Here is a 25,562-nt window from a genome sequence, read left to right as displayed (position 1 = left end):
TCTTGATTTAATTATTTTAGAAATATGAAAGCGTAGCGGTTTTTGTATTGATTGCCGCATGCATTCTTATGTGAAATGTGAATACTATAACTATCAGACGGCAATTGTAAGTAGCTTTGACGTAGTCTAGTGTTTTGAGTAGTCATGCTCACTAAAATGTCCAGACTTGTGGCGGCGTGGTGGGCCGGGTCATTGGGCTCCCTAAAATATGGTCGAGCGCAGTGATGGCTGGCTCATCCGTCATGCTCGTGAACGGGTGCTGCTTGTGTGGACTGGTCTGCTCTAATCACTATGACTGATTTCCTCTTATTAATTGTTTAACCAGTTGGTTGTATATTTAATATTTTATCTATTTAAGTATTTAACTGAATTAGTGCTAATTGGTAGTTTATATTCACACACTTAAACTTAAAAATGTTAGTAACAATAAAGTTATTTAAAAGAGCAACACGCAAGTTTCTTTCTCGTTCTTCTTGTGATGAGACAGCTTTCCGAATGAGCGGTAGATTAAAAAAATGTGATAACTATTCAAAAGTACTTCAATGTAAGTTTATTTGAATAAATGATTTTCTATTCTATTCACAAATAATTAATCTACATATTGTCAAAAATACTATAACACGGAATAAAAAAACTATAAACAACAACATTCAACGAGCTCCGAGTGTACATTTGCCCGGATCTTACCGATCAGGCTCGAGCGTAGTACTTCTGTCTCTTTCAGATTCCTTGTCAAGGAAAGGGACATACTTAGAGGGGACGTAACGAAAATGATAATAGGTATAAAGGCAGGTAAACACTCAATAAAAAAATGAAATAAATAATACAACTCGTAGATATTATACTTTTAATGTAAAAAGAACAATAGTTACGTCCATACAAAGTTCGTTACAAAAGCTATAATATATAACTAGCGCGCGGGGCCGCCGCACCACCACATATACATTCACAAAGAAATGCAACGTGTGCAACCATATCATAGAGTTCAATTTACAACAATCAGCCTATCCAATAAATTTGTATTACAGATAGCATGCATAATTATCCGGCTCCTATAGGATTAGATGGCCGAAAGCTATATAACATCACGCTACGGCCAATAGGATCGGAGCTGCTGATTAGAAATGTTGCAAAAGCGGGCACACAGTGATGCAGACAAGGTTGCGCGAGTCAGCTAGTTTAATATATTTTATATTATATATATATGTATATATATTTCAGGCAAATTTACTGAATGGATTTTAATATAACTTATACATCAGAATAACACAGGATATAATTTTCACGCGAGTGAAACCCCGGGAACAGCTAGTGTACATTAATATTGAATATAAAATGTTTGTTGTTGTCCGTACAGATGTAACGTTCTATTGAAACGAAGTATGTATGAGTCTAAAAGTCTGATATAATCTAAATAACTAAACATAATATGGCAACCCTGCCAACATTGATTTTGATACGTTATGCTACATGCTAGGTAGCGATATAGTAAAGTATCGGACACCGATCGGTGGAATCGAACCAGCATACCACGCTGGAGGAAACTAGTTAATTGCACAACCAAGAACAGCGGCTGGATTTTGCAAATTAGTTGGCAACACTTTATATTACAAACTGCTTAGCAGCTGTTACGACACGTTCCTTCACGGGAAAGCCAGAGCGCGTAATCTTCAGATTCTTTAAAATGCTCTGATGTCATACTTGCAAACAGTACGCGAAAGACTAAACACAATAAAATAGTAAATAGTTTAATAAATTTATTCCACAAATTATTCCGCCTAGATTTATTTTATTTATTTATTAAAACTTTAATGTATAAATACAAAAATAAAGGTGCAAATAGTGGACTTAACACCATAAGGCATTTTCTCCCAGTCGACCATAGGGCAAACAGAGATTAGTGGGCGGTGCATTATTAAGAAAATAACATGACAATAAATACAAGTAGGTTAATAAATAAAGGAAATATATATATCCAAATATACTTATATATGATACATAATATATAAAAACATATATACATATATACTAAAAACACATCAACAATGAATAGTCCAGTAAAGGCGAGAGATCATTTTGACAATTATATATGTATATTAATATATTTATATGTATGAAGGTATCTGCAGAATACTAGCGTCGTGGCACCCCGTCTCCACATATGCTCAGCGGAGACCTATTTGATACTATGATATTTATATAAAACTGTATGTAATTAAAAAAATAAAAATTATTTTTATTTTGGTTATGTACCAAATAAACTATTTTCTTTATTTCTTTCTTATTTCCAAAGACAAGTTTAAGATGTATACACTATCAATAACTCTACAATTGTCTTTGCTCCGTAGTCAGATGTCCGCCATTTTGCAATAATAAATATTTGGCGGTAAATACGGATGACTGAATGACGCGGGAATGTGCGAGTTCTCTTTTTCTACGTTTACATCTCACTCTTTCCCGTGTGAAAGCCTATAAGTGCGAGAAATAGAGTACGTGTAAAGATATTATATGACGGATTGAAGTGTCAAAAATTGAGTAACACATTTTGGTCCTTGACACAAACGAAACTGCACTCTAACACTTGTAAATAAGGTGTAAAATAATATTCTTTTGTTATCACTAATAACATTTTAATGATATATTTCAAGCCTATTTCAGTTTATATAGTTCAATACGGCGCTATAGAATTGGTCAAGTGTGAATATATTATCACAACGAGCGAAAAGAATACTAAGATCTGAGTTTCTTGTCAGTTCTTCTCATCTCGAAATCATTCCGAACTGACGGTAGATTTGACATATCATAAGAGTCTGTAATAGACCTACATGAATAAAGATATTTTGCTTTTGATTTTTGATGTATCGGACTTCCAGTTAGAAATGCCATGCCGAATATAATCAGATAATTTCTATATTTTATACTATTCCACTAAATAATATGTTTCATACACTGTATTTGAATTTATATAATCAGCCACAGTTCAGAAACTCCCTAATAATAACCTTCTTCCGGTGGCCACTATCGGGCGAGCCGTATGTCTGCCACGATACAAAGAAAGTCCATAGAATCCTATACGATTGTAGCTCACTCATGCATAAACGAAATATCTCCTTTGGAGAGTACACTCTATCCTGAGGAGATAAAGACCATAGCTCCTAAGAATATCCTTCAATTCTTGTCCCTGACGGAGAAAGGGCGAGCACGATAGACCCGTGTAGGTGCTACAGGTCTAGAGCCCCTGACAACAGCTGGAACCCCTCAATAAAAAACTCCATAGGAAATAAATATGGAAACCGCCGTCACGCGATACAAAACAGGGCGAGTACAATCTTCAGTGCCGCTCGGTAGGAGCGGGCGAGCAGTCACTGGGCGTCCTCGTCGGGGGCGACCTCGTGGGGGCCGTCTGGTGGCTCGTCCGCGTCCCGGGCGCGGGGGGGCTCCAGCTCGATGGCGGGGTCCGCGGTGGCCTCCGCCAGGTTGGTGACGGACTTGGACTTGAAGCACTGGAAGTCCACGTGGCGACTCTTGGCCTCCTCCTTCTCCCAGGACATGTGTATGAAGGGTCTCTGCACGTAGTTGTAGATGACCTCGGCGCGGCCCCCGGGTCGCTTGCGCACCTTCTCCTTGTAGGTGGGGTACCCCTCCACGCCCAGGCGGATCTTCTTCAAACCGCGCTCCTTCATCACCTGTTTTGCCACGTCCCTGCAAATCATGTTGATGTTCAATTATAAGTATAAAAATTGGTGGAATTTGGGAGGTGAATATACAATTCGTTAATTATCAATAACAAAGAACTATACTATAAAGAAGGAAACTATGGGACACAGTCACCTAGGTACATCAAAATAATAATTGCATTTAATAATGTCTAGTAAGACAATATTAAACTTGTCTTACTAGGTAACTAGGTGTCCTATAGATAATAATAATTGTTTCTGTGTTCATAATTAACATTTATAAAAGTGTGTAATGTAATTTTTTTCTCTCAAGGTGAGAATATCTATGGGACACAGTTACCTAGATACATCACTATCAATCTAAGTCTAAGTAAGTAATCAAGTCTAAACTGTGTCACCCCACCTTACATTTTCCTATTGTTATTTAGTATATAAGATCAATATTTCTATGTACATATTGTCAGTTTATTACCATCTGTATACATCGTCTCGACCAACAACATCGTATCATTCACCCGCAACAGAAACCATAACTTTTGTATGTAATAAACAAACGCAAAATATACTGATTCGGTTCTAACATTTTTTGGTCGTTTCGTACTTGTAAAAATATGCATTATCAGTCACACAACGTCGGATTTGCCTAAAAGATAGACCTTCAAGTAATGACTTTACATTTAATTATAGTAATAAACTAGTAAACATCCACGAAAGTCATCATCAATATTTATGAAAAATTCTTGTCTATTTTAGCTATTTCCATAGCATTATGTCGTATGGTATTTTGTTATGGGGCAAAGCAGTTGATATAAATACAATATTTTTTTGCTTTACAAAAGAGGGCCATTCGCTCCATTTATGTTATGGGTTCCAGGCAGTCATTGCGAGTGTTTTAAGGAATCAAATATCCTCACCGTTGCTTCTCAATACATTTATGAAAATATCATCTATGACAGAAGGAATATAGACAGTTTCAAAAGAGTTAGTGATTGCACTAATAAAAGCTTACGTAACAATAACAAACTGATTTTACCTAAATGTCGTTTGGCTAAAGTTAGTAATTCGTTTTATGGCAATTGCGTAAGGTTTTACAATAAAATACCAGAGTCTGTTATAAATCTGCCAGAAAAAAGATTTAAATGTCAAATAAAACAGTTCCTTTGCAAAAAAGCTTACTATAAAATTGAAGAATTCGTTAACGATAATGTTTTTATAGAAAAACTTTAAATCTATAGCACTGACAATATTATCTGATTACATTAATAATGAGTGCGTAGCGACTTCTATGTTGATTATCGCATCCCTCTTACCTACTTGTTATACTGTAATTATTTATATAAAAAAAAAAAACATCTATTAAAAAGAGCAACACACAAGTTTCTTGCTCATTTTTCTTGTGATGAATCTGCATTCCGAATGAGTGGTAGAATCAAAATATGACTATTCAAAAGTGCTTGTAATGAGTTTATTTGAATAAAGATTATTTCTATTTCTATTTCTTTACCAATATTCCTTCTTCTTTGGACTCCAAGATCAGCTAAATGATTTCTTCTGTTTCATTTGACGACCTCGGTGGTCTAGCGGTCTAGTCTACCGCTTTACGACCGATGGTCGCGGGTTCGATTCCTCGCACGGCACAAACATTTGTATTCATGAGTATGATTGTTTGTATCGGTCTGGGTATTTTCTATGTATAATATGTATGTATTTACAAAAAAAAAATCTATGTATATGTATCAGTTGTCTAGGACCCATAACACAAGCTTTAGCTAGCTTAACTTGGGACTAGATGGCGCTGTGTGAATTGTCCTGAGATTATTTATTTGACTTTGCTACAGCAACGAAAACATTTAAACAATTAATATTTTGTGTGCGTGTTTTATACCTTGTCCTAGTAGATACCTAGAAAGTATTACGACACATCCCCATACTGTACAACGGCGATCGGCGATTTCATTAACTACCTGTTCTCGATGTACTTGAAGAACCTGTAGAGCGGCGTGGAGAGCACGGTCTGGCTGTACTCGTCGCCCATCTGCGGCGGGTACTGCTCGTCCCAGTCGACGGAGTCCTCGTCGAGCAGCACCACCACGTGGCACTCCCTGTCTCCGCGCTGCGCAGACGCCACCATCAGCGGCAGGATCAGCCGCTCCAGGAACGACTCGAACTGACGCCGCGCGCCCTCGTTCGACAGCTCGTGCAGCAGACCGCGCAGGTTCTGAACACGCGCCGCAACATCACCAATTACACCAATTACATTCATATAACTGAAGACTAAATAGAAAGGAGCGATTGTTAAAGAAATTGGGGAAGGATATAAGTTTTACTATATAAGTGTAAAAGTAGTAGTAAGTAAAAAAGTTAATTAGAGATTTTTTCTAAAATAAAAGTAGCCTAAGTTACTCCTTATTATATCAGCTATAAAAGTCCCGTCAAAATCAGTCCATTTCAGAGATTTGGTGGAACAAACAAACAGACAGACAAACATTGTGAAAAATATTATTTTGGTGTATACCGTATTTATATTTATATACATGTTGTCAAATACGGTTACTTCAATATTACAAACAGACACTCGAATTTTATTTACATGTCTATACATGTAAATAAAATTGGAGTGTCTGTTTGTAGATGGGAAACAGAATAGAGTTGGAATAGTGCTAGATATATATATGAATGTAGATGGTTATAAGGGCAGAGGAAGGCCGAAAAAGAGATGGATGGACTGTGTGAAAGATGATATGGTAAGAAAGGGAGTAAATAACGAGATCACTGCGAACAGGGATGAATGGAAAAGAAAAAAAGAAAAACATATTATGACGACCACAAATAAATGGGATAGGGAAGGAGCAGATGATGATGATGATGATGATGATGATAATATATATGGCATACGACAATATTGTATAGATAGACTAGGTTTGTTACCAGTGTGTTGTTTACACACTAGGTCATATGTGACCGTTTATTCTTAAAAACTCGAGCTTGGCCAATCGGAATGTTTTTGAGTAGTAAACGATGGAGACCCGTCGGTCGACCTTCGATGAAATTTTGGTCTCGAACATTCAAGACGTTTCGAAGGAGTACCGTTACAAAGAGTGAAAATCTGATCTCTAACATCGCGCTCCGCTCAATAATTATTTTATTTGTATACTCAACATTCACAATTATCATTACATAGTATAAAACAAAGTCGCTATCCATCAAATTGACAACTGCCAACAGACAGAAAGAATTTAGGGCAATTCCGAAGGTATAACTTTCGAATTTCTCTCACCTGAGTTGCCATGATTAAAGTCGGGTTGTAGCCTGTCATTTTGAAAATGGGAGAAATTTTCAAAAGTTCATTTCGATCGAAATTTTCTGATAAGGGTTCGAGGGCCCTAAGCTTGAGCCCCGGGGCACTGCCCCGCTTAGCCCCTAGGTAGCTACACCACAGCCTACATACTACATCATCATCTGCTTCTTCCTTATCCCATTTATTTGTGGTCGTCGTAATATGTTTTTCTCTTCCATTCATCTCTGTTCGCAGTCTCGTTATTTACTCCCTTTCTCACCATATCATCTTTCCCATAGTCCATCCATCTCTTTTTCGGTCTTCCTCTACCCTTATAACCATCCACATTCATATGTAACACCGTCCTTAGGATATGATCTTCATTCCTACGCATTACATGCCCATACCACGATAGACGATTACTCTTTAACCTCTCTGACATCGGTGCCACTTTCATACTTCCTTAAGCTTCCATAAGCCTTCCATAAGCCTACATACTACAATAATAATATTATCTTATATATAAAATTCTCGTGTCAGTTTTCGTTCCCATACTCCTCCGAAACGGCTTGACCGATTCTCATGAAATTTTGTGAGCGTATTGAGTAGGTCTGAGAATCGGCCAACATCTATTTTTCTTCCCCCTAAATATTAGGGGTAGTCCACCCCTAAGTCTTTTTTTTAGACAAAATTTGTAGTTTCTATTTTTTTATGATACAACATACAAAAATACATACAATCCTAAATTTTCACCCTTCTATCATCAACCCCTATTTTTTTATAGCGTTATTAATTTATATGGCAAAACAACGTTTACCGGGACAGCTAGTTAACTATATGTAGCGACACCTCATCACAACATACATAACGCTACAGTGGTAAGGTGATACCACTGAGCTACAACACTAGTGTATGCACCTGGCAGCGGACGGTGTTGGCGTCGAATGGCACGAGCAGGTAGTCGCAGGCCTCGCGCAGCTCCTGCACGGAGACGGTGGGCGGGCAGCGGATGGAGCCCCCGCGGTAGTACTCCAGGATCGCGCGGAACACAGTCGCGGAGATGCCCTCCGCCACCTCGTACTCGCCGCGCTCGTTGGGGTGCGTGAACTCCAGCCCTGCGCCACACATCAACAAATTCAAAATATCCTTACTCATGTAGGTCTATTACAGACTTATGATATGTCAAATCTGCCGTCAGTTCGGTATGATTTCGAGGTGAGAAGAACTGACAAGAAACTCAGCTCGTATTCTTTTCAAATAAATGTTGTACATGTTCACAATAATACAGATTCATTTTTAAACTCAAATTTGTGAGAATAGCGTGACCACCAGCATATGTTATTGCAAAAACAAATAGTCAAAACAAAATAAAACAAATAGAATAGAGTTGAGAATCATTTATTACTTAACTAGCTACTCGCCCCGGCTTCGCACGGGTGTACATGTATTATACATATAAAACTTCCTCTTGAATCACTCTAACTATTAAAAAAACCGCTTCCAAATCCATTGCGTAGTTTTAAAGATTTAAGCATGCGGACAAACAGACAGCTATTTTATTTTATACTATGTAATAATGATTAAGAAATACATTAACAGTAACATAAATATTTAAAATCACTTAAAATTATTAGAAATAGAAATAATGTTTATTCAAATAAACTTAATATAATCACAAATAGTCATATTTTTATACTAACTCTCATTCCGAATGCAGACTCATCACAAGAAGAATGAGCTAAAATTAACTTTCAATATCAATAAATACAAGTTCAACCTTTGAACTCTATGCATAGTAATGTGTTCATGAACTAGCTGTACCCGCGACTTCGTCCGCGTGGAATTTAACTTTACTTTTCTAAAACAAAATAAACTTTCTAAAATAAAAGTAGCCTAAGTCACTCCTTATTACATCAGCTACCTGTCAAAAAAAGTCCCGTCAAAATCGGTCCAGCCATTTCAGAGATTAGCCGGAACAAACAGACAGACAGACAGACAGACAAAAATTGTAAAAAATGTAATTTCGGTGTATGTACCGTATTTATATTCATATGCATGTAGTAAAAAACGGTTATTTCAATATTACAAACAGACACACCAATTTTATTTATATGTATAGATGAATATATCAAGTTGATCACAAACCAAAAATCTGTGTCATTACTGATTCATAACACATTCTCAATATTAACACAAGCAATTTTCTCTGTTGAGTCACCCAAACAACAAGGTACTAGGAGCACATCTTATCTATATATATAATAGCTACTTGCCTGGGCTTCGCACAGGTGTACATGTATTATATATATACACTAGCTTTTGTCCGCGGCTTCACTCACGTTAATTTATCCTTCCTTAGGGGATACCTACCTCATCGTAGATTTATGCATGCAAAGTCTCAGCCCGATCAGTTTAAAATTGACAAAGCTTCATACAAACTTTCATCAACTATTTTATCCCCTTGGGGGTAGAATTAATCAAAATCCTTTCTTAGCGGATGCCTACGTCATAACATCTACCTGCATGCCAAATTTCAGCACAACCCGTCCAGTGGTTTGGGCTGTGCGTTGATAGATCACTAGTTACCTTTGAGTTATATATATATATATATATATAGATTCCTCTTGAATCAGTCTACCTATTAAAATAAATGTTTCAAAATCCGTTGCGCAGTTTTAAAGATTTAAGTATCAATAGGGACGGACAGACAGCAACTTTATTTTATATTATGTAATCTATACATATAAATAAAATTGGAGTGTTTGTTCGTAATATTGAAATAACCGTTTTTTACTACATGCATATGAATATAAATACTGTACAAACACCGAAATTACATTTTTTACAATTTTTGTCTGTCTGTTTGTTCCGGCTATTCTTTGAAATGGCTGGACTAATTTTGGTAGGACTTTTATTAGCAGGTAGCTAATGTAAGTTAGGCTACTTTTATTTTAGAGAAACAAAATCAAATTCCACACAGACTAAGTCACAGGAACACCTAGTGAAGCCAGGGCGAGTGGCTAGTAAATAAATAAATAAGTTTTCACTTTAACCATACCACTGTGTGTGACACCACACAACCTCATTTAGTGGGGAGAAAGGGGATTGTTAGTAATGTGGACTGATGACCCCATTACTAGCAATGTACCATGTCAGGTTGACCTCCACGCGGTTCCCCCTGGAAACCATCGTGATAAATTCCTGGTGAATTTGTCACGATGGGCTAACTGACCTGACCTCATGTACATCTTATCATCCTCCACTGGTGCCCCACCAGCGTAAACCGTTAGCGCAGGCAGGTGCACCATTCCATTATCATCCACAAGAACCTCATTTAGTGGAAGCCATTGAAATTAAAGAAGTTAACAGTTATTTCATAAATTATTAGTTCGTTCATAAACTCACCTGAACTAAACATCCTGCCGAGCATCGTGTTGGGGTGTGCGGTGAACTGCGCTGGGTCCACCACGAACCGCGTGTTGTCCACCACCAGTGTGATCCGGTCGTCCGTCAGCTGGTACTGGGCCTTCCCTGCCCTAGAAGACTCCTGCGTGGACGTGGACGGCGTCGGGGTGTTGGGGCTTGGCATTTTCGGGGGCATCGCAGGCCGACCCCTTATATTCGGCACGTTCCGCTTGGACAGCCGTTTTCTGCGCTCCTCCGCGTCTCTCCTGTACTCCTCGGTGTCGCTGCTGCTATCAGGATAGGAGAATGGTCTGCGGCTGTCGTTCATGGCCTGGGGGCCGTCAGCTTGGGAGTCGGACATATGCGCTCGCTCGTCCCCGCGGGCCCTCACATCACGATCGACGCTACTCTGTCTTCGAGACACTCTCGCCTTCGGTATTTGTTCCGTAGCCGTTGTTGTAATTAGTTAAAAATCATATAAATAATAAATAAAAAATATGTACAAAGAATGAAAATCTACAACACACTATTCACTGTCATATGCACAGAATAATAATGAGTAATGACATGACACAGGTCAATTCAGATCATAGACGAAACGTCAGGTTGATTTAACGTCATTATATGTCAGTCAGTCGCTAGTTGATAGATATGTATATATTTGCGACTTTAGTTCTTGTAGTTTATGTACTATTAAAAATAAAAACATAAAAAAAACACCAACCAAATATGGTGCTAAGTTCATAACTTAAGATAAGTAAATGTATATACATTTTTGTGTATAAATCCCTAACTTAGATTTTAGAATTGAAGTTAGTTTTAGGAACCCTAGAGAAATCATAACTAATTGAAATTTAAAAAAAAATATGTCGTAATTGTTTTTTTCGTAGTGCCATCACTACGTTTTTACAGTCGACGCAGCGAGACTGTTTACCATTAACGATGAGTTTTGTTAAAAAACAAATTATCTCTCACATAAACGATTGTAAACGTAAGCGAACGAAAATCTCGTTTACCAATTGACGACGTCGAAACGACGTCGGAACGGCTCACTAGACGAATAAACTAGTTTATCTGTGAACTGTAAACTAGTTTAATCGTTCACACACAAATAACAGTTTAACAAAACGGTTCGTTCATTCAACGGCCACCTCTACCTTGTAGCGCCGTGGTTGCGAATTCACGATTGTGAATCCGTGACGTTTGGAAACGGCTGTTGACCTTTTCGCTGTCAAGTTAAATGCGGAAATGTATTAATTTTCGTATTTTTTTATACAAACTCAGTAAAATTATATACTCACCAATGTGCTGTGAATATTATGTGATATAAATAAGTGAACCTGAATTCCGACGTTGAAACTACTTTCAACTCATCGAACTTGTTCTGCGCCCCCGTAGGGCGTGTTACGTTTTTTTATCAATAAAACTATATATGGATCACGAGGAGGAGTATCATGATCCGGACTACGCCGGCACGTCGTCCAGCATCAAGGAAGAGACCACGACCCTCACCGAAGAGGATAAAGTGGAGAAAATCAGAAATGTCGTTCGCCGGGAGTTCAATAGGGAATTGGAAGTGAGGGAGAACGAGATAATGTTGATCGACCAGCGGTGTGTATTACCTGCGGCCATTATTTAATTATAAACAGTGAATAAACATCCAATAGGTTACCTTTCTAACCGTTATAAACAAAAGATAGTGCCATGTGGCATTTTGTTTGTGTACGGCGAAAATTTTTTCGCCGGCGGTACTGTCATGTTTTCATAGATAACGCAACACACGGGCCGAAGCAGCGTCGGCGGCAACTCGTGCTGACTCATGATTACTCAAGTAATAATATAACAAACATGCATAACTATTTGCCATGACTAAAAGTACATTTATAGTGACTTTAGCAATCTATAATTAATTGCAATTGTTTACGTTTCGAGAGTAAAGTAACAAGACTAAAAACTAACAAATATTGTTAAATCTTCTCACAACAATTCACACATGAATACAGAGCTAGTGTTATAGGCATTAAACAAGTAATAGAAATAATTATTAAATTTTTCTGTAACCTACATAAATATATAGTACATAGATAACATACAAATCAATACAAACAATCATACAATATTGTATGGGGTCATAAGTTCTTATCATTGACTTAATGCCTTATTTTCACAATAATTTAATATGTTAATTGTAGTTGTTTTTTGCAATAAGTAAATAACAATAATTATTGCTATATAGATATAAGAAATTTTGAATATTAGGTAATTTATTTTATTCTACCATACATTTATTTGTATGTACCAGCAGACTGACAAATTTATACAATATTACAATATTATAAGTTCACTAACAAATTATGCTGATTCTTTTTAATAAACTATTGATGCTTTAGTTTACTACCAAGATTCCTACTAAATAGAGTGATTTTTATTGTATCAACATAATATATAAACATATCTTAGTTATCAAACACAGTCCCCTGTTCTGTTTGTCTGTAGACACAAAGGCCTCCTCCAGTGTTTTTCATCACTCTTCATCAGACCTCATCCAGGCTATATCTGAACTCAATGCCCTGTGAGGTCTCATTCAGAGGCAAAATGTATATTGCAATATTGGTGTCAACTCAATAACTGTTGGAATTCGATCACCAATAGAGAAAGCCATAACACTTCCAATAAAGATAGATAAGATATGTAGACTGACTTTACACTGAACTTCAATCTATACCAGGAATTCCATGAATATTTCAAGACTAAAATTATCCAAATTAGTTCAGCCACTCTCGAGTTTTAGCATTTTTATATATACATATATATAACAATGGGGGCCCCTAATCATCGCGGGGCCCTGGGCACGTGCCCAGTGTGCCCAGTGCGGAAGAGGGGCCTGCCCACATCTATACATATAAATAGAATTGAAGTGTCTGTTTGTAATATTGAAATAGCCGTTTTTTACTACATGCATATGAATATAAATACGGTACATACATCAAAATAAATTTTTTTTACAATTTTTGTCTGTCTGACTGTCTGTTTATTTTGGCTAATCTCTGAAATGGCTGTACCGATTTTGACGGTACTCTTATTGACAGGTAGCTGATGTAATGAGTAACTTAGGCTAACTTTATTATAGAAAAGTAAAGTTAAATTCCATGCGGGATACAATAATATAAATCAATAAATGTTTGTTGTTGTAGGATGTGTACGTCGCGCCGTATGCTGCACCGGTTGCGCTACGTGCTCGTGGATAACTACTTCCACGAGCAGAAGCTGCAGCTCACCGCCGGCAAGGTGGAGAGTGAGGTGGCCATGCAGCTGGAACCCAGGGCCAGAGCCGAGGTTAGAAATATATATTAACCACTGTGCCCGTAATTTCATCCACTTTAAATTTGTAGTTATATGTTATTCTGAAGTATAAGCTATATACTATAAAGTTACATGTAAATCCGACATACCCGACGACGTCGCCCGAGACACGTTCTTATTGATCCCCACGACCCCACGGCAGTCAACGTCTCGACCACACTTTTACATACACCCACTACACCGTCCTCGCCGGCGAAGACGACGACCTCAAACACAAAACACCGCGCAATCAACCGGGCAGTCCACACCGGTGCCCCGGTCGCTCCCCCCCCCCCCCCGCCCCCCGCCCCATCGATCCCTCGTCCAATTTAAACGGGAATCGAAATTATGACGGTCTGAGCCGAGGTTCGAACCTCTAGCGGTGTCCTCACACTAAAGTCCTATCCATCAGGCGGAAGTTGACCTTCAGCCGCTCCATAAGTCCTTCCTTTGTCTGGAGTGCCTTCTGCACTCGCCCCCTATTGTCCGGTCAAGCTGTAAAAGCCAGTTGCTCCCAACAGTACAAGAGTAGTCCGAAAAAAAACATGCAAATCCGTTCAGTAGTATTTGAGTGAAATAGTAACTAAAATTCATCCATCATCCATCCATCTGTCCATCCATATTCTCAAACTTTCTTACTCTCAAAAGGATCTGTAGGCAGGGGCGTAGCTACCGCCGTATCAAGTATACGGGGACCCCGGACTACGGGGGCCCCCAACGTGCGTAAGCAAAAACATTGTTCACATCACACACTTTCACGAAGGACGAAGGGCCTCGCCAATGGGTAAGGCGAAAAAAAAACTCTGACATCATACATTTTCACTAAGGACATAGGCCTCGCCAATGTGTAAAGCGAAAAAAAAAAAATAGCATCATACATTTTCAATAAGGACATAGGCCTCGCTAATGGGTAAGCCGGAAAAAAAACGTTAGCATCATACATTTTCAATAAGGACATAGGCCTCGCTAATGGGTAAGCCGGAAAAAAAACGCTGGCATCATACACTTTCACGAAGGACAAAGGGCCTTGCCATTGGGTAAGGCGAAAAAAAAACGTTAGCATCATACACTTTCACGAAGGACATAGGCCTCGCTAATGGGTAAGGCAAAAAAATAATCATCGTTCGCATCACACTTTCACGATTTCTTTACCCTTCGTAAGAGCCCCCAAACAAATTTTTATACTCCAAGGTACGCTACACTTCTGACGTAATATATTTTTGAGTGTGTGATCACCAGGTGTCGGCCGTGCTGCGTAACGATCAGCGCCGGCTGCACCCGTCGGTGAGGAAGCTGCTCGGCAAGGACACCACGGACCTGGACGAGATATTCCGCAACCGGGGGCCCAGGAACAAGACCAGGAAAAATTACTCAGTATGTAAACTTGTCTATATATATCAATGTTATAAATAAGAAAGACACGACATTTTTTATTTATTTTTATTTTTATATATACCTACTGTTTATATATTAAAAAAAAATATTTGACATTTTTTATGTGACATAATACTAGCTGCTCCCGCGACTTCGTCCGCGTGGAATTTAACATTATTTTTCTAAAATTTTATTTTAATATGTCTAAAATAAAAGTAGCCTAACTTACTCTTTATTACATCAGCCACCTACTAAAAAAAGTCCCGTCAAAATCGGCCATCGGCCAGCCATTTCAGCGATTACCCGGAACAAACAGACAGACAGACAAAAATTGTAAAACTTGTTATTTTGGTATACACCACATTACATATGTACCGTATTTATATTCATATGTATGTAGTAAAAAACGATTATTTCAATATTACAAACAGACATTACAATTTTATTTATATGTATAGATGATTATTATTGTCATCATGTGCCATTAAAAATGTCATAAATTACTACGTTTATTAATGACATGCTTCTATGGGTATAGAAGTGTTTCCTGTGGATGGTAACCACTATTAACATGTAATGTGCAGGCGATGGTGCAGACGCGCAACTATACGGTGTCTGGCGACAAGGGCCGGCCGCCGGCGGAGTCCCCGGAGCCCCCGGAGGTCCCGGAGCCCCCCCCGGGGGCGGCGGGCGGCAGCAGGCCCCGCAAGCTGCCGCGACATATCGAACCCAAACCACAGAATGTATGCACGCTGGACGCCGCCACCAGGAACAAGATGAAGCACAGATACAGAATCATTATAGGTGAGTCAACCACTTTGAAAATATGATATAATAATAATCTTAGGACAATTCACACAGCGCCATCTAGACCCAAGTTAAGCTAGCTAAAGCTTGTGTTATGGGTACTAGATAACTGATACAAATACATAGTTTTATTTTTTTTGTAAATACATACATATTATATATAGAAAACACCCAGACCGATACAAACAATCATACTCATGAATACAAATGTTTGTGCCGTGCGAGGAATCGAACCCGCGACCATCGGTCGTAAAGCGGTGTACTAGACCGTTAGACCACCGAGGTCGTCAAAGAGATATGAGTTTGTTTTGTATGTAACACTTTATTGTACAGTAAATACTGTACTGTTCAACCTAAACTTGTTTCCCAAGAACGCCCATACGTGTTAAAGACACAAGTTTTAGTTAGGGCAGACTGAATTACATGTGATTGAAATGAAGATGCTAAATGTTAATCATGAACAAAATACGTGGAAGTCCGACTTACATAATCCCTAAAATATGGTCGAGCGCAGTGATGGCTGGCTCATCCGTCATACTCGTGAACGAGTGCTGCTTGTAGGGACTGGTCTGCTCTTATCACTACGACTGATTTAATCTTATTGCATATTTATATTTGACCCAAAAATTAGTGCTTGTTGGTAGTTTGTATTCACACGTTTCGACTTGTAAATGTAAACTTACAAGGATTATTTAAAAGAGCAACACACAAGTTTCTTGCTCGTTCTTCTTGTGATGAGACAGCTTTCCGAACGAGTGGTAGATAAAAAACAAATTGTTATGACTATTCAAAAGTGCTTAAATTAAGTTTATTTGAATAAATGATTTTCTATTCTATTCTATTCTACATAGTTACAAAAAAGATTTATCATGTTTTTCGGACTACTCTAATACTGTTCACCGCAGCTGGTCTTTACAGCTTCACCGGACGATAGGGTGCGAGTGCAGATGGCACTCCAAACCAAAGCAAGGGCTTATGGAGCGGAAGCTGAAGGCCAACTCCCGCCTGACAGATACGAGTTTAGTCTGAGGGCACCGCTAGGGGTTCGACTCTCGGCTCAGGCCGTCGTAATATCGATCCCCGTTTGAATTGGACGGGGGATCGATCGGTGGGAAGAGGTATCATGTGAAAATTAAGACTCAATGACGAAGTAGAAATTTCTAGTGACGAATTATTAGGAAAGTCGATACCAATTAAGTGGGAATAAGGCTGGAGTAGTTTGCATTATACGAAAATGTAAATTTTTTTAATTCAAACAAAGAAAGGGAAGCGTAAAATAAGTAGTACGTTTGTGCTCGAGAGTTGCCGCCTCATCTGAGTCGGTGCCCTATATTTTTGTGTTGATTAATATAAAGACAGCAATGGAAACAAAAGTTTACGTGAACTTTGATAATGTTGTGGAAACTACATAGAATGCTTTAAAAGTAATCGTAAAAACATAGATTCAACAAAGCAGTATCGAAGGTACTACCCCGCTGCAGCTGGTATTATTGGGAAATTTAACATTTATATCTGTCAATTTAGTTTCCGAGAATAAAAAACATATTATATGCGAATCCGTATCGTGCTAGTCCACAAAAGAATCGCCAGAACTATTAACTATTACAGATCAGTGAGACACATCATATGTGTCTGTAATAGAGTAACAATCGTATCTAGTGTTAGCGATCCGCATGTTATATGTTCGCAGGCAACACGTCCAAGTACACGCCCCCGGCGTCCCGAGCGGACCGCGCCACGCACACGTGGCTGCTGTACGTGCGAGGACCGCCCGCACGACCGCAGCTCACGGCGCTCCTCACACACGTGCGCGTCAGGCTGCACCCCTCCTACGCGCCGCACCACACCGTGCTCGTGCAGTGAGTACACTACACTACACTACACTACACTACACTACACTACACACACACGTGCGCGTCAGGCTGCACCCCTCCTACGCGCCGCACCACACCGTGCTCGTGCAGTGAGTACACTACACTACAGTACAGTACAGTACAGTACAGTACAGCTAGTGTATATGTATAGTGTTTGGTTGCGTGCAGTAAGCCCCCGTTCCACGTGTGCCGGCGCGGGTGGGGCGAGTTCCCGGCGCTGGTGGAGCTGCACTTCCCGCTGCCGGACCGCAACCCGCCCGCAGCAGTCACGCACACCATCAAGCTGGACCGGGACTACACCGGCCTGCAGACGCTCGGTACGTACGCCCCGCACTCCGACCACCCCTCACACCCCTCACACTCCTTGCACACCGAGTACCCCTCGCCACACACCACTCTCCTGTAATGACACCCTCATGCTGGACAGTAAGCGCACACTATACTGTTCAAAACAGATATTTCGTTTATGTATACACTCATTGCTTTTGCAATAGCATATGCTGGTGGTCACTCTATTCTCCCAAATTAGAATTTAAATTAATCTGTATTATTGTAAGCATGTACAACATTTATTTGGAAAGAATACGAGCTGAGTTTCTTGTCAGTTCTTCTCACCTCGAAATCATTCCGAACTGACGGTAGATTTGACATATCATAAGAGTCTCTAATCCTATATGAATAAAGGTATTTTGAATTTGCATGGGTAGATTACGACCACATAGGATGTGTAGTAGCTTTTCTTTTCATCAGGGGAAAATCCAAAGTAAAGGGCGAGCACAATAGATCTTTGCAAGTCATAATGCTACACGTCTAAAATATCTGGCAATAGGTCAAAGTCCTCAATAAAAAAACAGTAAAAAAGTGTGCATGATCTTACATTTTGCTACTCTACTTTTTATTATTGGGTTTTTTGGGCTATTGTCAGATGTTTGTAGCACCTGTAGCACTGCGACCTACATAGATCTATTGTGTTCGCCCTTTTTCAAAGTTCGCTGCCTAGACCCATGAGGGACAAGAATTGAAGGATATTTTAAATTTTGTAATATAATTGCTTAATTTTAAATAAGACACTACATCAAGCTACTTACTGGTGACGCATAGTACACACATACCAAGAAAATGTTATTATCTAACAACTTTCAAATGTAATTTTTGTGGTTTAGGTGGGGAAACAATAGTAGACGTGTGGTTGTACAGTTCGCCGGAAATGTTAAAGTACGAGTTTAAAGAGGAAGACGAGGAGACACCGGCGGAAGTGGTCCCCAAAGAGCCAGAGATCAAAACCGAGGTCCCCGAAGAGGATACGGAGTGGATGAACTTCTTCAACAATGAGCCGACGGAGTTGGATGTGGACGCTATGATCATAAAACCTAACAAAGACAACGATATTAATACAAAAGACGTAGATGTAAATACAGCTAAAGTTAAAGAAGAAAATATTACAGATCTAGAGCCTTTAACGGAGAGTGCAGCCCAAAATGAATGTACCGACGAGGAACCGAAACAGAATGATTCCTCAGTAAAGTTGAGTTACAAATGTTTGGACTCGCCCACAGATATACCGAAAGAGTTACTCAACCAGCCGACTTCCTTAAAGAAGAGAATAATGAAATACATAGATCCCACGACGGGTAAGATCTACTATCTAGAAGTGGACCGGAATTTAGATCTGTCTAAATGGCACGAGATTATTATAAATAACACGAAGATCGCAAAATTGAATCCAATCAAATCGAATGGATTGAAGAATGTAAGGAAAAAGAAAGGAGTGTCGTTGTTAAAGCCAGAAGTGCAGAACTTGTTGAAGAACGATAGCAATAACTTTAATATATACTCGCATATAGAGAATGACCATTGTTATTTAGCTTCCAATTGGAAGAAAGCTAGTGATTATAATGAGACTAGAATTTTAGAGTACGTCGAGCCAACCATAGAGGATACGGTTGTTAAAGAGGAAGAGTCGCTGTACGATTGTCTGTGTGGAGCGGTAGTTAGACTCACTAATGTTCGCATGGCTGTCGGATACTTGCTGAAGAAGATACCTCTAATAAGCGATGAAGCGAGGGATCCAGATTTCCTAAAATATTTCCCATTTGTGGTGGAGAACGAACAGAAGTATTGGAAGTTGGATATCGCGAAACGGAGAAATATTGAGGTAATTTGTAATGTTAATTTTAGTTACTGACAATGTTTTGTTGTGTTTTTAATTATTAAATTGAACAGAGATTAAGTGCGTGGCGGTTTCTATGTTGATTGTCGCATGCCTAATCCTTGTTAATGTAATTATAATTAAATGAATATTTATTTAAAAGAGCAACACACAAGGTTCTTGCTCATTCTTCTTGTGATGAGTCTGCATTCCGAATGAGGAGTAGAATAAAGAAACTTAACTATTCAAAAGTGCTTATATTAAGTTTATTTGAATAAAGATTATTTCTATTTCTATTAAATTTTTGTTCAATGGATAGACTTAAAGTTATTATCATTTTCTAATTGTATAGGCTCATCTAAAGGAATTCATTATTTATGTTATCATTAGAGACTTGCTATTTCAGGCAATGTGGTCACTCAATCTCCTTCCCTCTGAGTCATAAATGCTACCAACAACCTCGAACCTCACAATTCGATGTTTTACTGTTCATATATACAGGCAACAGTTGACACTTACCGTCTTGTGACCGTCAGATCTTTTACCTTTGAAATTACATAATATTTTTAATTTATTTTTCAGTGGTCAAGAGCGAAACTAATAAACAAAATTCTAACAAATCACCTAGTCACAAAAGAGCAGATATGGCGAACAAAGCAGATCCTGGTGTACTCTCGGCTGCACGGCTACCACGAGCTGCGACCGGAGGCCGACCAGCCGCCGCCGGAGACCGACGAGTGGTCCTCCTGGAACGATCTCGAAAATTCCAGAAGGATGGAGTCCAACATCCGGCAGATATACCCGAACGCGGCGGATATATCCAGTCTTAGTGTGTTCAATAGTGAAATATATGACAATAGCTTATCGGAGTCCATCGAAGTGACGGACTCTGATGAGGAGGTGGATATAGTGCAGTGTGAGTTGCCAGTTAAAGTGATAAAAGAAATAAACGAAGCCCCCTCCGACTGTGATAGTGGTCTGACAGTGTTGCCAGTGGAGGACGAGGATGACAGACTGAGGTTCATGTACATAGAGAAGAAGTGCGCCGACATCGGTATAGAGCTGAGGAATGAGGATGTTGGGAACGGATACTCTTACAGGTGAGGAATGTCGCTACATTTGTAGACAAAAAATATTAAAGAAAGAAAGAAAGAAAGAAAGAAAATATTTTATTCAGTGCAATGTAAAAAATACAATATAAACAACAAACAGAAAAAAAAGAGCAAATAACATGTACATATAATTAAACTTAATTTACCATAATTAAAAAATAAACATAAAATAAACATTTTTTACATCCAATAATGCACTGAAATGGCTCCACTCAGCTTTAATGTATGTCCTAGGTGAACATACAGCTGGATATTAATCCAAAAACTTGACTTGCATAAGTCACTAACTTTTATGATCCTTAGAATTTGAATTGAATTGATATACTTAATAGTAATATTTTGTAGGATTCACTGCTCTCTGTCAGCCTTTAAACTGCAATAGAGATTGTGAAACAAATTACTGGCAGTAAAAATAGGTAACAAAGAGATATAAAGGACTTTATACAAAGTGCACCAGTCAAATCAACGCAAAAGCTGTTTTTTTTTATTTCGGATTATGCTAATACTGTTGTCCGGAGCTGGCCTTTACAGCTTCACCGGACGATAGGGGGCGAGTGCAGATGGCACTCCAAACCCGCGGAAGGAATAGAATAGAATAGAAAATCATTTATTCAAATAAACTTACATTGAAGCACTTTTGAATAGTCATTACATTTTTTAATCTACCGCTCGTTCGGAAAGCTGTCTCATCACAAGAAGAACGAGCAAGAAACTTGCGTGTTGCTCTTTTAAATAATTTATTATTACTTTACATTTTTAAGTTTAAGTGTGTGAATACAAACCACCAATTAGCACTAATTCTATTAAATACTCAAATAGAAATAATATTGAATATATAACCAACTGGTTAAACAATTAATAAGAGGAAATCAGTCATAGTGATTAGAGCAGACCAGTCCCTACAAGCAGCACCCGTTCACGAGTATGACGGATGAGCCAGCCATCACTGCGCTCGACCATATTTTAGGGAGCCCAATGACCCGGCCCACCACGCCGCCACAAGTCTGGACATTTTAGTGAGCATGACTACTCAAAACACTAGACTACGTCAAAGCTACTTACAATTGCTATCTGATAGTTATAGTATTCACATTTTACATAAGAATGCATGCGGCAATCAATACAAAAACCGCTACGCTTTCATATTTCTAAAATCAATCACTTAAATCAAGAAAGCAATGAGAAAATTAAATTATAACGTTGTATGCTAATAAACTAGTTATTTACTTGATATGTTGTCGTCTATGAATTCGTCTATCCTGTAATAGGCTTTCTTACACAAAAATTGTTTAATATAAGATTTGAATTGCCTCTCTGTCAGATTTAGTGCAGATTCTGGCAGTTTATTATAAAATCTTACGCAATTACCATAGAATGAATTACTGACTTTGTGCAGGCGGCATTTAGGTAAAATTAGCTTATTTTTATTGCGTAAGTTTCTATTTGTACAGTCTTTAAGTTTTCTAAAACTGTCTAAATTCTTCCGTGTATACATGATATTCTCATAAATGTATTGTGAAGTAACGGTGAGGATATTTGAATCTTTAAAACACTGACGTAATGACTCTCTTGAACCCATACCATAAATAGAACGTATGGCTCTCTTTTGTAAAATAAATATAGTATTTATATCGGCTGCTTTACCCCACAGTAGTATACCATATGACATAATGCTATGGAAATAACTAAAGTATACAAGTTTAGCCGTCGCCACGTCTGTTAGTTGCCTAATTCTTCTAATTGCATATGCAGCTGAACTGAGTCTATTGGCCAATTTTGAAATATGGGGCCCCCATTGTAATTTCGAGTCCACTGTTATACCTAAAAAAACTGTATCATTAACAAAATTTACTATTTCATCATTAAGCAATAACTGTGTATTTATTGGTCTTACATTAGGAAGTGTAAATTTTATACACTTTGTTTTGCTGGAATTTAATAATAGGTTATTACATGTAAACCAATTTAATATAGCAGACATAGCACAATGAAGGACTTATGGAGCGGCTGAAGGACAACTCCCGCCTGACGGATACGACTTTAGTCCGAGGGCACCGCTAGGAATAGAATAGAATAGAAAATTCTTTATTCAAATAAACTTAATTGAAGCATTTTTCAATAGTCATAATATTTTTTTTAAATCTACCGCTAGGGACTCAAATCTCGGCTCAAGCCGGCGCAAGCGGTGCCCTCAAAGTCACATACGTGAGTTGTAACTCACGTATGTGACTTTAAGGGCACCGCTAGGGGATCGAACCTCGGTCCGGCCGTGGTAGTTCCAGTTCCCCTTTCTAAATTGTACCCGCGTTCGATCTGAGGGAAAGTTAAGATGTGTTTGTACAGCGCGGTGCACGCGGTGGTGTCCGCGGCGACGCGTTGTTACCTGGACGACCTCCTGCGGGCCGCGCTCGCCGCCGCGCGCCGCACGCCCACTCACCTGCCGCCGGTCTGGACCGGGTCAGTCACACACCATTATTTTATACTGAACACTAACTAACCACCCACAGGATGGAACACTATAACCATCACCGTTATCAGTATTTAGTAACATTTATTTGTATATATATAATTTATTAGATTTTATTAAAATTTGTCATCATCATCTGCTTCTTCCTTATCCCATTTATTTGTGGTCGTCGTAATATGTTGTTCTCTTCCATTCATCTCTGTTCGCAGTCATTCCGTTATTTACTCCCTTTCTTACCATATCATCTTTCACACAGTCCATCCATCTCTTTTTCGGTCTTCCTCTACCCTTATAACCATCCACATTCATATGTAACACCGTCCTTAGGATATGATCTTCATTCCTACGCATTACATGCCCATACCACGATAGACGATTACTCTTTAACCTCTCTGACATTCTCTGATTAAAATTTGTATATATATAAAATATTTGAGTAAAATACAATTATAATCTCAGGACAATTCACACAGCGCCATCTAGACCCAAAATACGCTAGATGAAGCTTGTGTGATGGATGACAATTGATACAAATACATAGATTTTTTTTCGTAAATACATAATGTACATCGAAAACACCTAGTCCGATACAAAAAATATATCATGAATACAAATGTTTTACCGTGGAGGAATCGAACCCGCGGGCATCGGAAAAAAGGCCGTCAAATATGGACACAATATTTATCGATATGTATGTTCTGAAAACGCTGTATTACGAATTTGTTTAAATTAATTAACAATAATAACCCCGGACCATTCACACAGACTCATCTAGTTGCAAGTATATTTATGTACATACATATATATATATTTCTCTTGAGACTCGTTTAAGATTTATAAATTATCAATGTATTTGCTGGATGTCCGTGATTTTTCAATGATCATGCACGACTGTAGGTAAATAATTGTAATAAATCTGCTTGCGTAATACTTGAACGGCCCCTTTCCAAAGAGTCGTTTAGGATTTATAAATTATAAATAAATAATATCTTTGCTGTATAGTTCGATGTTCGGCCTTTTCCAATGATAATTCATTTTTACATAGTCTCGTAACCATGATCTGGTAAACATCACTCATTGAAGGATGCGGGAATTCGCTCGTTGGCGGCGCGCCCTTTTTTCTCGTTCTCTTTAGCTACATTTATATGAAATGAATGAAATGAGCACCCGTGTAAAGTCAGCTATTGACTAAATATATATTTATACTAGCTGTACTCGAGACTACGTCCGCGTGGAAATGAACATTATTTTTCTAAAATAAAAGAAGCCTAAGTTACTCCTTATTACATCAGCTCCCTGCCAAAAAAAGACCCGTTAAATTCGGTCCAGCCATTTCAGAGATTAGCCGGAACAAACAGACAGACAAAAATATATTATTTTGGTGTACGTACCGTATTTATATTCATATGCATGTAGTAAAAAGCAGTTATTTACAATATTATAAACAGACACTCCAATTTTATTTATATGTATAGATTATATAGGAAGAAAGAAAAATATACACACTCGCTTATAATATCTGATAGTATATTAGGATCACCAAACTTGTAAAGGTAGTTATATGGTATATATAACGTGTTGCAGGTGCGTGGGGCGGCGGACTGCGGTGTGTCTGGAGCACGTGTGGGCGGCGGCGGGGGCCGGGCCGGGGTCCGGGTCGGTCCCGGGGTCAGTCCCGGGGCCCGGGTCCGGGCCGGGGTCGGTCCCGGGGCCCGGGTCCGGGCCGGGGTCGGTCCCGGGGCCCGGTCCGCGGCTGCGGCTGGTGTCGGGGGCGGGCCGGGCGGCCCCACGCCGTCACGCGCACCCTATATAATACACGCACTGACCACAACACGCTCTTTTATTTCAACCCCCACCCCTTCGACTTAGGTCAGCGGGACAGTTCTCCGGTATCACTCAAGAATTATTATATTTATCAACTAGCTGTACCGGCGACTTCGTCTGCGTGGAATTTAACTTTATTTTTCTAAAATAAAAATAGCCTTCTATTTTCTTTTCGGGTTGTACCGAAGCTATTGTCTGTTAGGTGAATCGATAAATTATACTGATAGAAATTTGATTAAAACTGTACTCTCACA

General features: G+C 38.9%; 2 protein-coding genes across 2 annotated transcripts; one reads left to right on the top strand and one right to left on the bottom strand.

The window, feature by feature from the left end:
• Nucleotides 1-2,922: 2,922 nt before the first annotated feature.
• On the bottom strand, nucleotides 2,923-10,834 carry LOC131855285 (BTB/POZ domain-containing protein 10). Its single transcript, XM_059206536.1, has 4 exons — nucleotides 10,360-10,834; nucleotides 7,873-8,069; nucleotides 5,642-5,895; nucleotides 2,923-3,702 (listed from the first exon to the last, which is right to left on the bottom strand). Exons 1-4 carry the CDS (start codon nucleotides 10,718-10,720, stop codon nucleotides 3,363-3,365), a joined length of 1,152 nt encoding a protein of 383 aa, XP_059062519.1. The 5' UTR covers nucleotides 10,721-10,834; the 3' UTR covers nucleotides 2,923-3,362.
• Nucleotides 10,835-11,536: 702 nt separating this feature from the next.
• Nucleotides 11,537-23,529, top strand: LOC131855393 (uncharacterized). Its single transcript, XM_059206674.1, has 9 exons — nucleotides 11,537-11,970; nucleotides 13,554-13,695; nucleotides 14,941-15,075; nucleotides 15,660-15,879; nucleotides 17,573-17,741; nucleotides 17,925-18,073; nucleotides 18,920-19,911; nucleotides 20,488-21,005; nucleotides 23,361-23,529. Exons 1-9 carry the CDS (start codon nucleotides 11,792-11,794, stop codon nucleotides 23,512-23,514), a joined length of 2,658 nt encoding a protein of 885 aa, XP_059062657.1. The 5' UTR covers nucleotides 11,537-11,791; the 3' UTR covers nucleotides 23,515-23,529.
• Nucleotides 23,530-25,562: the final 2,033 nt, after the last annotated feature.

This window comes from Achroia grisella, unplaced genomic scaffold (assembly GCF_030625045.1).
Source record: "Achroia grisella isolate CSIRO2021 unplaced genomic scaffold, CSIRO_AGI_Agris_v1 utg1360, whole genome shotgun sequence".
NCBI lineage: Eukaryota > Metazoa > Arthropoda > Insecta > Lepidoptera > Pyralidae > Achroia > Achroia grisella.
Note: the sequence above shows the minus strand (reverse complement) of the source record. Positions and strands in the feature narration are given on the sequence as shown.

Bases quoted from the DNA above. Each gene is read 5' to 3' on its own strand.
- LOC131855285 (XM_059206536.1), bottom strand. From the start codon at position 10,720: ATGTCCGACTCCCAAGCTGACGGCCCCCAGGCCATGAACGACAGCCGC. The intron at 8,070-10,359 runs GTGAGTTTATGA...TGTGTGGCGCAG, and splicing joins CGGCAGGATGTTTAGTTCAG to GGCTGGAGTTCACGCACCCC. The intron at 5,896-7,872 runs GTGCATACACTA...GCGCGTGTTCAG, and splicing joins CCAACACCGTCCGCTGCCAG to AACCTGCGCGGTCTGCTGCA.
- LOC131855393 (XM_059206674.1), top strand. From the start codon at position 11,792: ATGGATCACGAGGAGGAGTATCATGATCCGGACTACGCCGGCACGTCG. The intron at 15,880-17,572 runs GTGAGTCAACCA...ATATGTTCGCAG, and splicing joins CAGATACAGAATCATTATAG to GCAACACGTCCAAGTACACG. The intron at 21,006-23,360 runs GTGAGGAATGTC...GTGTTTGTACAG, and splicing joins GGGAACGGATACTCTTACAG to CGCGGTGCACGCGGTGGTGT.